This window comes from Macrobrachium nipponense, chromosome 20 (assembly GCF_015104395.2).
Source record: "Macrobrachium nipponense isolate FS-2020 chromosome 20, ASM1510439v2, whole genome shotgun sequence".
Classification (NCBI taxonomy): Eukaryota; Metazoa; Arthropoda; class Malacostraca; order Decapoda; family Palaemonidae; genus Macrobrachium; species Macrobrachium nipponense.
The window spans coordinates 43473864-43488863 of record NC_061089.1 but is presented as its reverse complement, the minus strand read 5'-3'; the positions used below and the strand labels follow the sequence as shown (position 1 = coordinate 43488863).

General features: G+C 35.4%; 1 protein-coding gene across 4 annotated transcripts in view; it reads left to right on the top strand.

Moving 5' to 3' along the window:
• The window catches only part of LOC135225225 (mucin-2-like), a 162528-nt gene that overhangs the window by 31953 nt on the left and 115575 nt on the right, over positions 1-15000 (top strand). For 2 of the 4 annotated variants that reach the window (XM_064264560.1, XM_064264552.1), the window contains 3 exons: positions 6533-7135; positions 8734-9336; positions 11210-11812. The exons of 1 other annotated variant lie outside the window; for it this stretch is intronic. In XM_064264560.1, coding sequence (XP_064120630.1) covers positions 6533-7135; positions 8734-9336; positions 11210-11812 — 1809 coding nt within the window. The remainder of the gene's footprint in view (positions 1-6532; positions 7136-8733; positions 9337-11209; positions 11813-15000) is intronic. One more of the 4 variants, XM_064264569.1, reaches the window with a different exon arrangement.

Below are 15000 nucleotides of genomic sequence, written 5' to 3'. Positions count from 1 at the left end.
CACATCGAACCGTGATCCATTTATATATCAATTCAAGCTACAATGTCCTTTAATATCTAAATTCACTTTACCTCCCAAATGATATATTTTCATATATGTACCGAAGGGGAATTTTTTAATTGATAATAATTTCGTCCCCCCATGGGATCGAACCACCGTCCCAGTGGACGGGAACGAAATCAGGACAGTCAGTGACGCTATCCAATCAGCCAACAGAGACGCTATAAGTTCATATCGATTCTGACCTTACAAATCACCCTCGATCTGGGTGCTTTCGTAATTAGAATCGATATGAAACCCCGTCTACCATGTTGGCCAATTCGAGCGTTTGACAGCACGTAGCCTTTTGTTATGAATAATTATCCCATCGAACCGTGATCCATTTATATATCAATTCAAGCTACAAATGTCCTTTAATATCTAAATTCACTTTACCTCCCAAATGATATATTTTCATATATGTACCGAAGGGGAATTTTTTAATTGATAATAATTTCGTCCCCCCATGGGAACGAACCACCGTCCAAGTGGACGGGAACGAAATCAGGACAGTCAGTGACGCTATCCAATCAGCCAACAGAGACGCTATAAGTTCATATCGATTCTGACCTTACAAATCACCCTCAATCTGGGTGCTTTCGTGATTAGAATCGATATGAAACCCCGTCTACCATGTTGGCCAATTCGAGCGTTTGACAGCACGTAGCCTTTTGTTATGAATAATTATCACATCGAACCGTGATCCATTTATATATCAATTCAAGCTACAAATGTCCTTTAATATCTAAATTCACTTTACCTCCCAAATGATATATTTTCATATATGTACCGAAGGGGAATTTTTTAATTGATAATAATTTCGTCCCCCCATGGGATCAAACCACCGTCCAAGTGGACGGGAACGAAATCAGGACAGTCAGTGACGCTATCCAATCAGCCAACAGAGACGCTATAAGTTCATATCGATTCTGACCTTACAAATCACCCTCGATCTGGGTGCTTTCGTAATTAGAATCGATATGAAACCCCGTCTACATGTTTGGCCAATTCGAGCGTTTGACAGCACGTAGCCTTTTGTTATGAATAATTATCACATCGAACCGTGATCCATTTATATATCAATTCAAGCTACAAATGTCCTTTAATATCTAAATTCACGTGCTGTCAAACGCTCGAATTGGCCAACATGGTAGACGGGCTTTCATATCGATTCTAATTACGAAAGCACCAGATCGAGGGTGATTTGTAAGGTCAGAATCGATATGAACTTATAGCGTCTCTGTTGGCTGATTGGATAGCGTCACTGACTGTCCTGATTTCGTTCCCGTCCACTTGGACGGTGGTTTGATCCCATGGGGGGACGAAATTATTATCAATTAAAAAATTCCCCTTCGGTACATATATGAAAATATATCATTTGGGAGGTAAAGTGAATTTAGATATTAAAGGACATTTGTAGCTTGAATTGATATATAAATGGATCACGGTTCGATGTGATAATTATTCATAACAAAAGGCTACGTGCTGTCAAACGCTCGAAATTGGCCAACATGGTAGACGGGGTTTCATATCGATTCTAATTACGAAAGCACCAGATCGAGGGTGATTTGTAAGGTCAGAATCGATATGAACTTATAGCGTCTCTGTTGGCTGATTGGATAGCGTCACTGACTGTCCTGATTTCGTTCCCGTTCACTTGGACGGTGGTTCGATCCCATGGGGGGACGAAATTATTATCAATTAAAAAATTCCCCTTCGGTACATATATGAAAATATATCATTTGGGAGGTAAAGTGAATTTAGATATTAAAGGACATTTGTAGCTTGAATTGATATATAAATGGATCACGGTTCGATGTGATAATTATTCATAACAAAAGGCTACGTGCTGTCAAACGCTCGAATTGGCCAACATGGTAGACGGGGTTTCATATCGATTCTAATTACGAAAGCACCCAGATCGAGGGTGATTTGTAAGGTCAGAATCGATATGAACTTATAGCGTCTCTGTTGGCTGATTGGATAGCGTCACTGACTGTCCTGATTTCGTTTCCCGTCCACTTGGACGGTGGTTCGATCCCATGGGGGTGGGGGGACGAAATTATTATCAATTAAAAAAATTCCCCTTCGGTACATATATGAAAATATATCATTTGGGAGGTAAAGTGAATTTAGATATTAAAGGACATTTGTAGCTTGAATTGATATATAAATGGATCACGGTTCGATGTGATAATTATTCATATATATATATATTATATATATATATATATATATATATATATATAGATATATATATTACGTCCCCAATTATGCAATGATTTGGTTGATCCCTATCCTCACAAAACAGGAAAATTGCAGATTTTGTACACATACCTAATGGGAATAATTCCATTAGGGCCAGGGCAAACAGCAACTCATCTAGTCAAACTTTTTTACTACCCATTTATTAAAATTTATTTTTTTCTAATATGGAATTGTTACATGGATAGATAAAACATTAAAAAGGGTTTAAAGTTTTGATAACCTGAAAACGTTTAAAATTACACCCAGGATGGTGAAAACTCCCATACGCAAACACTGCCACCATTGCGTGCAAGTGTACTGTACGATATAGTCATTTCCTGCTGTAAAAATCTTTAAAACACCTTATTGGTCGAATTTCCTTTACCCATCCTCTGCCAAAAAAAAATCTTTAAACTCTTCTATCTCTTCCTCCGTGAAGATTTCTTCTGCAGAAGGAAGGCTTTGTGAACAATTTGAGGTTTTAGGGACTGGCAGATCATGTGTAGCTTCACTCCCGTTAGGCCTAACAAACTTGGTTATGAGTGCCTGTCTCAGTTTGTTTAGCTTCTGGATGTGAAGATCCGAATAAAATCTAAATGTTTGGTTGGCAGTCTGAGCCTTCCGAACCTCGAAAATCTGTAATGAAAAATGAAATAGAAACATTAAAAATTGAATTTGAAATGACAGTTTCTAGTGAAGTTTAGATCGAATGATCTCTCTCTCTCTCTCTCTCTCTCTCTCTCTCTCTCTCTCTCAAACACATCCGTTTCTCTGTCCGTCACTTCACTATGTAATCGTTTTCATCCAGATTTACTCTACGATAAAAAAATAACCGATAAAAATTCGAAATTGATATGAAATTACAATTTCTTAAAAAGAAATTATAAAAATTCAACATGTAATGACAGTTTCTTGAAAAGTTTAGATCGAAAGATTCTCTCTCTCTCTCTCTCTCTCTCTCTCTCTCTCTCTCTCTCTCTCTCTCTCTCAAACACATATGCTTCACTTTTTATTACTGTTACTAATCATTTTAATCAAAATCTGTTTCAATGATAGTAAAAAATAAATGATTAAATACCAAAAGTTATTCAAAGCAAGTTAACCTATACAAAAAAATTCTTACTTCATGTTCAGCAAAGACGGATTTCAAGTTGTTGACCGCTGCCAAAATGGAGGACTCGGCACATAATGAAAGATCCTTAGGAGCAGCATCCTTATCTGTTGGCTGCTGCCAAGGTTCTTGTTGAAGAGTGTCCTCAACTGCAGCGGCACTCATTAAGTCTTCCTCCGTTGCTTCTTCCCTTTCAGCATGGATTTCTAACGATGGCGATGATGATGATGATACCGATCATTCATACGTACACACTGTGCTATGACGTCACAAATACGTGAGGTGGAGCCTTCCGTCTTAGCCAATGGCTGAGCAAGAGCCTTCCTGGTCGAGCAGGAAATCTTTCTCTCGCATCCCCCCCCCCCCCCCCCCCCCCCCCCCCCCCCCCCCCCCCCCCCCCCCCCCCCCCCCCCCCACCCACCCCCCCCCCCCCTTGTCCCAGACATCAGAGAACCCCCCGTCCGAGAACTAGGTATGCCGAGATGCCGCTGTTGCGTAGATGATGTTGTGACGAAAATTAAGATAAGCAAAGAAGAAAAAGTAAATATGTATCTTTTCCATGAATCTTTTAAAAAGTAATGTATTATTTCACTGTATCCGTATTATAAAATACTAACACAGCGGTCAATGTTTTGATTTGGAAATCAGCTGATGGCGAATACGGGTTTATTTTGCCATGTTTAACTCAATTCTGAGTGAATTTTCTTGCTTCTAGTTAGCATAAACGAATATCTAGATATTTGCCTTATATGAGGCAAGGTAATTTTTTGTTATACAACGTTTTTTCAAGTCGAAATATGACTTGAATGCACCTCGTTGTGACTGTGAACTAAATGATTTATTCGTTAACAGATTGCGTTGGCGGCATGTTTATTGAGAAAAAAATTCCGTGATTCCTTTCGCTATTTTCACTTTATTTTATCGTAATACGAGCTTACGTTATTTAAATTGTATCCGCGTGAAGCAACAGTAAAATGTTGTCTTTCAAGCCCAGTAGCTTTGATTATAAAATGTTTCTCTCTATTTTATCTACGGTTGTGTTTGATGGCACAAGTTTACAGGAGTTTTATCCTTGTTGCCTATGCACAATAATAATCATTAGCTGCTTGAACAGTTTTCTCAGCTTCAGCTATAACTTGGCTTACATTTTTTAAACATTTCCTTGTTGATCTTTGATCTATAGCCAATAAAGTTATTACATAAAAATATCTCGGTTCTATTCTACATAACGTCATTTACAACATAACTACGGTAATTGTTTACTATCGTACGATGGTTGAAATACAGGCCGAAGGAGTGTTGTTGTTTTCCAATTCGCTTGTACAAAGCAAAAAAAAAAAAAAAAAAAGTTTTCTCGTTCTCTTGTTCATGGCTGTACACATTGACGCAACGAGTATAATGTTAAAACAATGCTTTCATCATTCTTTTTTGCTGTTTTTTTAACGTATTCAACTAGAAGATGGGATAAAGTTAGGCTATTGTAATTTTGTCTCTTTTGCTCCCTTAGGCTATCGTAAAATAGGATTATCATAAGACGAATTATCGTAACTTAAACACTACTTGTACACTGTATAAAACCTTATTATATCATTACATACTCTTTCTATCGTTCTATTATATTTTATACAATATTTGTTATTTAGAAATGTATTTTCCTTATTTAGTAACATGAAACATAAAAATATGGGGTAGGCTTTTGAGGGTTGAAACGGATTAAGGGCATTTCAAGTATTTTCTATGGGAAAAATTGATTTGAGTATATGTATATATATATATATATATATATATATATATATATATATATATATATATATATATATATATATATATTTATTTAATACACACACACACACACTTCACAAAAAGCCTCCTATCCAATCCTGGAATTTGAGCTAATTCACAATAGGTTTGCATGAAGTTACCCAAACCCCTATGCCACAAAGAAGCACACACGAAGATTAAACATTCATTATGAAAGAATGGTCTAGGTTAACCTCACTTACAGCAAGTACGAGATATGTGGTTAAGACTTGCAATGATGCGTGGATAAGAAAAGTGGGAAGAATTAACAAAGTTAAGAGATCGTTGTGGATATTTACAATATGTATGCATCTAGTTACAACAACCAGTAGTTTCTGCTATGTATATAAATATATATCTTCTTTTGAGCTTATTAGTCCCTCTGTATAGCAGGGTCAGCCGCTCAAGTCAACTTTGTCCATCTATTTCTATTCCTTGGATCTTCTTCCTCCAGTCCCACCTCACCCATATCCCTCCTCACCACGTCCATCCATCTTATTTGCTGTTACCCGACACTCCTGCCCATCACTGGCATGTTCTTACCTCTCTTGATTGGTTCCACCTCTTCTTATCTTATCTTCTTATTACATCTAGCCTTCTCCTTTGCATTACATATACCACACATTCTTATTATATCTTGACTCCCCCTCCTTTCCAGTAGTTATATTCCTGTAATCCATCTCACTACCCTTATCTCAGTTCCTTCCAACAGCCCTTCTTTCTTCATAAGTGCCCAAGATTCTGCCCCATATGATAGTATGAGCCTGATAACTCAAAAATTTTCATTTTAAGCTTTAATGATATTTTATTGTCTAAAATCTAATTTTATCGCTCCCATTTTTATCATGCTTCGTTCAGTCTATCACTGCTCTCTCAGTACCTACCTCCCTCTGTTTTTATTGATCCCAAGTTGTTCTGTTGTATTTTAGCACTGTACTATCTTTCACTTGAATGTTTACTTATGTCCTCCCTTCTGTTGAGGTTTCAAGTATTACTGGCCCATCATCAACAGTTCAACAAACATTACCTCATAATTCTGTACTTACTACTCCTCCCAAAACTTGAATTAGTTTTACAATAACTGGTGATGGAACTGCATATCCTTCAGTTTCTACAACTTTTGTTACAGCTTAGGGGAAAAAGTACTAATCATTCAGTTTCTACAGCTTTTGTTACAGCTTTGGGACAAAGTATTAATCATTCACTAGTTAATACTACACCTGTTTGTAATGCAGTTGCCTCCATTTCATATGACTGCCAATTTAATAAAAGGCACAGTTTTTACAAAACCTAGTATTACAGCAGCTGATGAACACATATATTCTGTTGTTCCAGAAACTTCAGTGACAAAGTTTACAGCTGGTCACACCATGACTTCTCCAGCTACTACTAAAAGCTTTATAACTACTGGTATGCCACCCAGTACAACTCCTACCTACAAAATTTCACCTTCAACTGGACAAACTATTTCTCAACCGGGAACTATTGTTGAAACCAAATTAACTTCAACTACTGTGATCACTGACGTTAATGTTACTCCAAGTCCTACTGTTATTAGCTCCCAAATTACTGCAGATACTTCTTCAAATGTCAGCCCAATAACTTCTAGACCGGTAACTTCCACGAGTCAAGCAGCCACTGTGGGACTAAGCACAACTGAACTTAAAACAATCACTTCACCCAGAACCTACACAACCTCTGCAACTATGGGAACTACGATTGCTGCAGGTCCTGTGACTTCCCTTGAAACAACTTTGCTACAGACCTCTGAACAAACAACTACACCTGGTACAACAGTCAGGACTGATTCCTCAACTATGATAAACCCAACTACCACTGGACCTACGACTACTACAGTTAAAAATAAAACTACCTCGCCAATAACTTCAAGACCTACTACATTTACTGAGATTACTATTCCAAAATCCTCAAAAACTGGTAAAGTATTGTCAAACATTTTTTTGTAAGCTTTTGCCTTTTAATGAATAATAGAAATTTCAGTTTATTATTTTTTAAATACACATTTCTGCGGCCCAAAGTAAGACTTGTTTGAGTTTAGTTGCAATATCAGATGTAATTTTGCTGTATATACTTTACTTACTTCCATGAATTTATGAAGAAATAAAAGAAAGTATTTGGCTATTATGGCAATAATGATGAATATATGAAATAGAGTCAACATCCAATTATAAATGCCATAAAACAGGAAAATGCTTCAGTGTAAAGTACATAGGGTTTTAAGAAATGGAAATGTTTACATTGATCAACCTTTTATTCTAAACGAATAGCGATCAAAGCAAAGATTTCCCTTGTATATATTTGCTTGTATTTTCAGTTTTTTATTTGAGTTGATTTATTGGAAAGTTTCATTGAAAGTGAAAACTTCCCAGTGTTGCTAGGTAGAGAGATATCTCCGTTAACACTCTAAGCTGTGATTATACAGTCATACACTTTCATAACTTTTTTCTTACTCTATATTAGCTCATACAACAAGGGCAATTATGAAAAAAAGTAGCTCACAGATACATCCAGAAGTAATTAATACTGCTGCTACACCTATTTTACATGGGAATTCTAAAGTATATGTAATTACTGGTATAACAACTAGACCTCAGACCTCTGTAGGCTAAGCAATATGATGCTTTACAATAATGGATAATAAAATCACAAATTGTTACTGATCCCATGGCTGCAACTATATGCTTCTACAGCCTCCACCTTTGTAGGTAAAACTAGAAAACCTCAAATTTTGCCAAATTCAACAACTGGAAATGATAAGTAAATTTAACAACCAAAGGAACTAAACAAAGGTAACCCAACTACATTTATTACATCCAGAACTTCCACAACCCCTTCTGTTGAGCCTTCAAGTGTTATTGGTCCATCATCAACAGTTCAACAAAGATCTCAATCATTAATTACAGTTTCACAAGATTTTACATTTACTGAGGGTCCCATACCTACAACCAAACTTAAAACAAAAAGGCTCACTCCAGTTACAGGGCGAATGACCATTAAGACTACAATTTCTATGAACCTGACAACTGCTAGTCCTATATCTTCCAAAGGTTCATCAATTACTGTGCAGCTAATTACAGATAACTCTACTTCATACTGCTACCAAGATTTTCAGTAGTTTTACAATAATAGAACTGCATATCCTTGGGTTTCTACAGCTTTTGTTACATCTTAGGGACAAAGTAATAATCATTCAGTTCCTACAGCTTTTGTTACATCTTAGGGACAAAGTACTAATCATTCAGTTCCTACAGTTTTTGTTACGGCTTATGGATAAAGTATTAATTTATTCTGTTCCTACAGCTTTATTAACAGCTTAGAGACAAAGTAGTAATCATTCAATTTCTTCATCTTTTGTTACAGCCTGGGGACAAAGTACTAATCATTATGCAGTTAATACTAAACCATTAGTAATATAGTTGGCTCAATTCTTATAACTGCCAATCTAACAAAACCCATAGTTTTTATAACACCTAGTATTACAACAGCTGTTGAACACACATGTTCTATTGTTCCAGAAACTTCAGAGACAAAATTTACAGCTGGTCATACTACGACTTCTCCTGCTACTACTAAAAGATTTATAACTACTGATATGCCACCTAGTATAACTCCTACCTACAAAATAACACCATCAGCTGGACAAACTATTTCTCAACCGGGAACTATTGTTGAAACCAAATCAACTTCAACTACTGTGATCACTGACGTTAATGTTACTCCAGGTCCTACTGTTATTAGCTCCCAAATTACTGCAGATACATCTTTAAATGTCAGCCCAATAACTACTAGACCTGCAGCTTCCACGAGTCGAGCAGCCACTATGGGACTAAGTACAACTGGACTTAAAACAATCACTTCACCAAGAACCTCCACAATCTCTGCAACTGTGGGAACTACAATTGCTGCAGGTCCTTTGACTTCTCTTGAAACAACTTTGCTACAGACCACCGAACAAACAGCTACACCTGCTAAAACAGTCAGGACTGATTCATCAACTATGATTTACCCAACTACCACAGGACCTACGACTACTACAGTTAAAAAGAAAACTACCTCACCATTAACTTCAAGACCTACTACATTTACTGAGATTACTAATACAAAATCTTCAAAAACCGGTAAAGTACAGTCAAATTGTTAGTATAAATTTTTTCCTTTTAATGAACAATAGAAATTACAGTTTATTGTTTTATAAATGTATATTTCTGCAGCCCAAAATAAGACGTGGGTTTAGTTACAATATCATGTATAATATTTACTATATTTACTTTGCTTACCTCATGACATAATGAAGAAATTGAGATGAAATGTATTGATTATTATAACAATATCGATGAAGATATAAAATAGACACCGGAAAATGCTTCTGTGTAAAGTACATAGGGTTCTGTGAAATGAAGATGTTTACGTTGATCAACCTCGTATTCAAAACGAATAGTGATGAAAACTCATATCTCCCTTGTATTTATTTCTTTGTATTTTCAGTTCTTTGAGTTGATTCATTGTCAGATTTCATTTGCAAATGAAAACCTCCCGGTGTGATTATACTGAGTCGTACACTTCCATAACTATTCTTTCCTACTTTATATTAGCTCGTTTATTTTTTATATAATATGGCATAAAACTCCTTCAATATTTACAATGAAATTAATTAAGAATATTCTGTTTGAACATCAATGAAGACAATGTAAAATTTACTGTTACAGAAATTGTAAAATAGGATATTACTATCCAGTTGTCTTTGCACCTACCATACGAAACATAACAACAGATGGTACAAAACCTTCTTGACCAATTTTAGTTACTACAGGTCCCATAATTTCTCTTAAAATGAGCTCTCAGAAATATGAAAACATACAGCTACCTCAGATTTAACAGTTTGGATTGGTAAAATTAATAAATTATTATTAATACAGCTACCACAGGAAATACTACTAAGGCAATTATGAAAGATATTTAGCTCACAAATATACCAGGAAGTAATTATTACTCTTGCTGCAACTCTTTTACATGAGAATTCTGAAATATCTAAAATTACTGGCAAAACACTAGACCTCAGACTCTGTTAAGGCCAGGCAACCTTAAACCTTACAACGATGGATTAAAACCACAATAAAAAATATGTTTACTAATCCCACAAATGCAACTATATTACTTCTGCCTATTCTACCTTTGCAGGTAAAGCAATAAAACCTAAAATTTTGCGAGATTCAATAACTCGAAATACTATAACATTCAACTTAACAACCATAAGGAACTAGTGAGCAAAAGGTAACCAACTACATTTATTACACCCAGAACTTCCACGGCCCCTTCTGTTGAGCCTGAATTCAAGTATTACTGGTCCATCATCAACAGTTCAACAAATATCTAATTAAATAATTAGTGTTTTGAAAGGCTCTACAGTTACTGAAGGTCTCAAAACTACAACAAAATTAATACAAAAAGTGTCACTAGCTACGAGGGCAAATTGCCATTAAGCCTACAATCTCTATGAACCTGACAATTACTACTCCCTATATCTTCCAAAGGTTCATCAATTGCTATACAGATAATTCTGTACTTACTACTTCCCCCAAGATTTTCAGTAGTTTTACAATAACTGAAGAACTGCATTTCCTTCTGTTTCTACAGCCTTTGTTACAACTTAAGGACAAATTAATAATCATTCAGTTTTTACAGCTTTTTTACAGCTTAGGGACTAAGTACTAGTCATTCAGTTTCTACAGCTCAGGGACAAAGTACTAATCATTCAATTCCTACAGTTTTTATTACAGCTTAGGGACAAAGTACTAATCATTCAGTTCCTACAGCTTTGACAGATTAGGGACACAGTACTAATCATTCAGTTTCTACAGATTTTGTTACAAACTAGGGACAAAGTACGAATCATTCTGCAGTTGATACTAAGCTTCTTAGTTACAATAGCCACAGTTTTTACAACACCTTGTATTACAGCAGCTGATGAACATATATGTTCTATTGTTCCAGAAACTTCAGTATCACAATTTACAGCTGGTCACTCCACGATTTCTCCATCTACTTCTAAAAGCTTTATAACTACCGGTATGCCACCTAGTACAACTCCTACCTACAAAATTCCACCTTCAACTGGACAAACTATTTCTCAACCGGGAACTATTGTTGAAACCAAATCAACTTCAACTACTGTGATCACTGACGTTAATGTTACTCCAGGTCCTACTGTTATTAGCTCCCAAATTACTGCAGATACTTCTTTAAATGTCAGCCCAATAACTACTAGACCTGCAGCTTCCACGAGTCGAGCAGCCACTATGGGACTAAGTACAACTGGACTTAAAACAATCACTTCACCCAGAACCTCCACAATCTCTGCAACTGTGGGAACTACAATTGCTGCAATTCCTTTGACTTCCCTTGAAACAACTTTGCTACAGACCTCTGAACAAACAACTACTCCTGCTACAACAGGCAGGACTGATCGCACAACTACAATTAACCCAACTACCACTGAACCTACGACTACTGCAGTTAAAAAGAAAACTAGCTCACCAATAACTTCAAGACCTACGACGTTCACTGAAATTACTAATACAAAATCTTCAAAAACCGGTAAAGTATTGTCAAATTGTTTGCGTATGATTTTGCCTTTTAAAGAAAAATTGAAATTTCATTTATTTCTTAAATGCACATTTCTGCAGCCCAAAGTAAGACTTGTCTGGATTTTATTACAATGTGAGATATATTTACTGTATGCACTGTCGGCCAAAAAACTAGTGGCAGAGTTTCATAATTTTTCGTTCACCTGCCTGACCCACGATTCATGCTTTATTTATCTATTTCTCTTTTTAAAGATGGAAGAAATCATATGTAATGACGTTACAATCAGTCACTGATACCTTTAGAACATTTTGTTATGTTATTGTGTAAAACTATTTTCCATATATATTATGTTATTGTGTCAAACTATTTTCCATATAGCAAAATTGACGTGAACGAAACGATGTGATAAAAAACGTCATATCACAGCCACTGATATACATTACCAAATAGATAGGAGACACCTATCACTAGTAGTATCGCATTAACATAGTCCTTACATTTTCATTTCAATATTAAGCTGAAAGTAGTTGAACTATTCCATTTGTTGAATTTTACAGAAAACATTGGAATCTCACAAAATGCTATCAAATTTAAAAACATAAAAGAAAAAAAAAAGATAACCTAACAGTGTGAACCATGCGACCTCACTATTGCTTTGGATGTCGTTATGTGCACGGGAATCTAATGTCAATTGTCCTTTATCGGTCTAAGAAACATCCCTCGATGAGCGAGAGACAATTATTGCACTGCATTCGGTGCAAGCTCCTGTTGGAGAGATATCAAGAAAGCTTAATAAACCGGAGAGAATCATACATAGATGAATCAAATTGTTTAAAGAACGGCAAAGTTTAGAACATGGACCTAGAGGTGGAACACCTCGAAGCACCGCAAGAGAGCAGGACAATACAGTAGTGTAAATGTTGCTGAGCAACATTCATTTGTGAATTTTGAATTCTAGTGCCTCGTCACGATATTGCTGAACCATGCTGAATCATGCTTATGACTGGTGTCTGATGAATACTTTAGATGGAGAGGAAGAGATTTTTAAATCTACAATTGAAATCTTTGATAGGTGTCTAATGAATAAGTCTAATGAATAAGCAAACTTCTCTCTGATGGATGAGAGATTCAGTTAGGCTTCCTTTTTTCTCTCTCTCTCTCTCTCTATCGGTGGCCAGTGAATACCACGGATAGGGAGGGAAACATTCAATGATGCATGCCTTTTGTTTCTTCAAAACCTAGATAATAGATTTTATTGGGAGATACTTTATTAACATCAGCCTAAACCCTCCATCACTCCTATACGCCACCTCCCTCCGCTCTCTTCTACATCTCAGACGACTCGATTCGACTTCTTGCTACGAACTTCATCGCGTGAAAGCATCTCTAATGATAACGGTTATTTTAAAATTGCCCGCACCGAGAACGGACGCCTTAAAATGCATGTTTATAAAATATTTTCTGTTCAAAGAAACTTTATCTTTCATTCCCCAAAATATGTGCATACACTCCTGTTACACCCTGTATGATTGTTGTACCCGTCAAAGAGCAACCCTTGATTAAAGCAGTAGGTTTTTCTTGAAAAAAGAAAAAAAAAAAACATGAAATAGACTTAAACGAGAACGTCACCTTTCATATTTCTTATCCTTTCAGCTACTTATAATATGCTTATGGTAGTAGGCTAGGTATACATGTGAAACTAATTTTAATTAATTTTTATTTAGAAGAAATTAATAGCTACAGAAAGATCAACCTAAGAAAGCTTTAATAAAAGTAAGCCTTTCTTAATGTATTCATCAGTTTTGACTCCCGTAGCTTTCCAACGTGTCCAAATGAAACAGGATGATATGCAAGGAATTCGATAAAAAATAAAAGACTGAATTATATTCGTTTGATTTTTTTATGATTGCTCTTTGACTTCGAAGAGCTGTGTAAATTATGTTAAGCAATTATGAAAAGGATAAGAAAGGCGAACATGGCTAATAAAACAAGTATATTGTCGATTTAAATATTCATATTACGTATCCGAGAGAGTTTACTGCTGAAAATAGACCTAGGCTAATCATGTGTGAAAATCAGAAGTCCAATTTAGGCCCACTAAATGTGTCATGCAAATTATTTTATTGATCAAAGGATAGAATTAGTTTAAGTAAACATCGTGTTCAAAGAATGTTAGCGCCTTGATGTATTATTTATCGGCTGTAGGAGACGAAATGACAACACCCCTGTGCAGTACGATACGTTAAGTCAAGACTCGAATGGCAGCAAAGCCAACTTCAAAATGCTTAGGTATGCTGTCACGAAGGTAGAGTTGAGAATAAAATTAGAAATCGTGGACGCATCGGTATATATTTTCCTTACTTTGCAAAATGATTATCTTTAATACGTTGAATAAGTCTACTCAATTATAACGTAGTTTATTTCAAGTATAGCACCTTTGAAAGGAAATATTGCCTATGGCAATATTTCCATAACGAACAATGAATTAAGTAACTATGCCAATTTTTCGTTGGCCAAGATTACTTTACTTACTTCAGTGACATCATGAAATTGAGACAAATTATTTTATTATTTTAACAGTAACAATGAAGATATGAAATAGATTCTACATCCAATTATAAACGCTAAAAATAGGAAATACTTCACTGTTAAGTACAAAGGGTTTTGTGAAATGAAGATGTTTACATTGATCAACTTTTTATTGTAGACGAATACATACTGGTTAACACTAAGCTGTGATTATACTGAGTCGTATACTTTCATAACTAATCTTTCCTACTTTATATTAGCTCTTATATGGCACATTTACAGAACTTGTTTCTTCAAGTATTTTTAGCAAAACCATAGAGCTAAAGTAACAACTTTCTTAGCGGGTAAAATGTCTTTCATTTCCCTGGTAATAATTTCTCTAGAAGTTCACTATTGCACAATAGTTTTAAGAATCTGGACACCCGAGTATTATAGATACAACATCCATTTTAAACAAATTAAATGGGGTGTGTTTGTTGAGATCATAAAGATTATTGAGCTAAGGTATGAAAAAAATATGAACTATTTTCTTTTTCTGTACTAACATCATAACAAATAATCTTATGTTTTCAATTGATATATATATATATATATATATATATATATATATATATATATATATATATATATATATATTACAAAAGCGACAGGACAATTTTCTTGTGTTC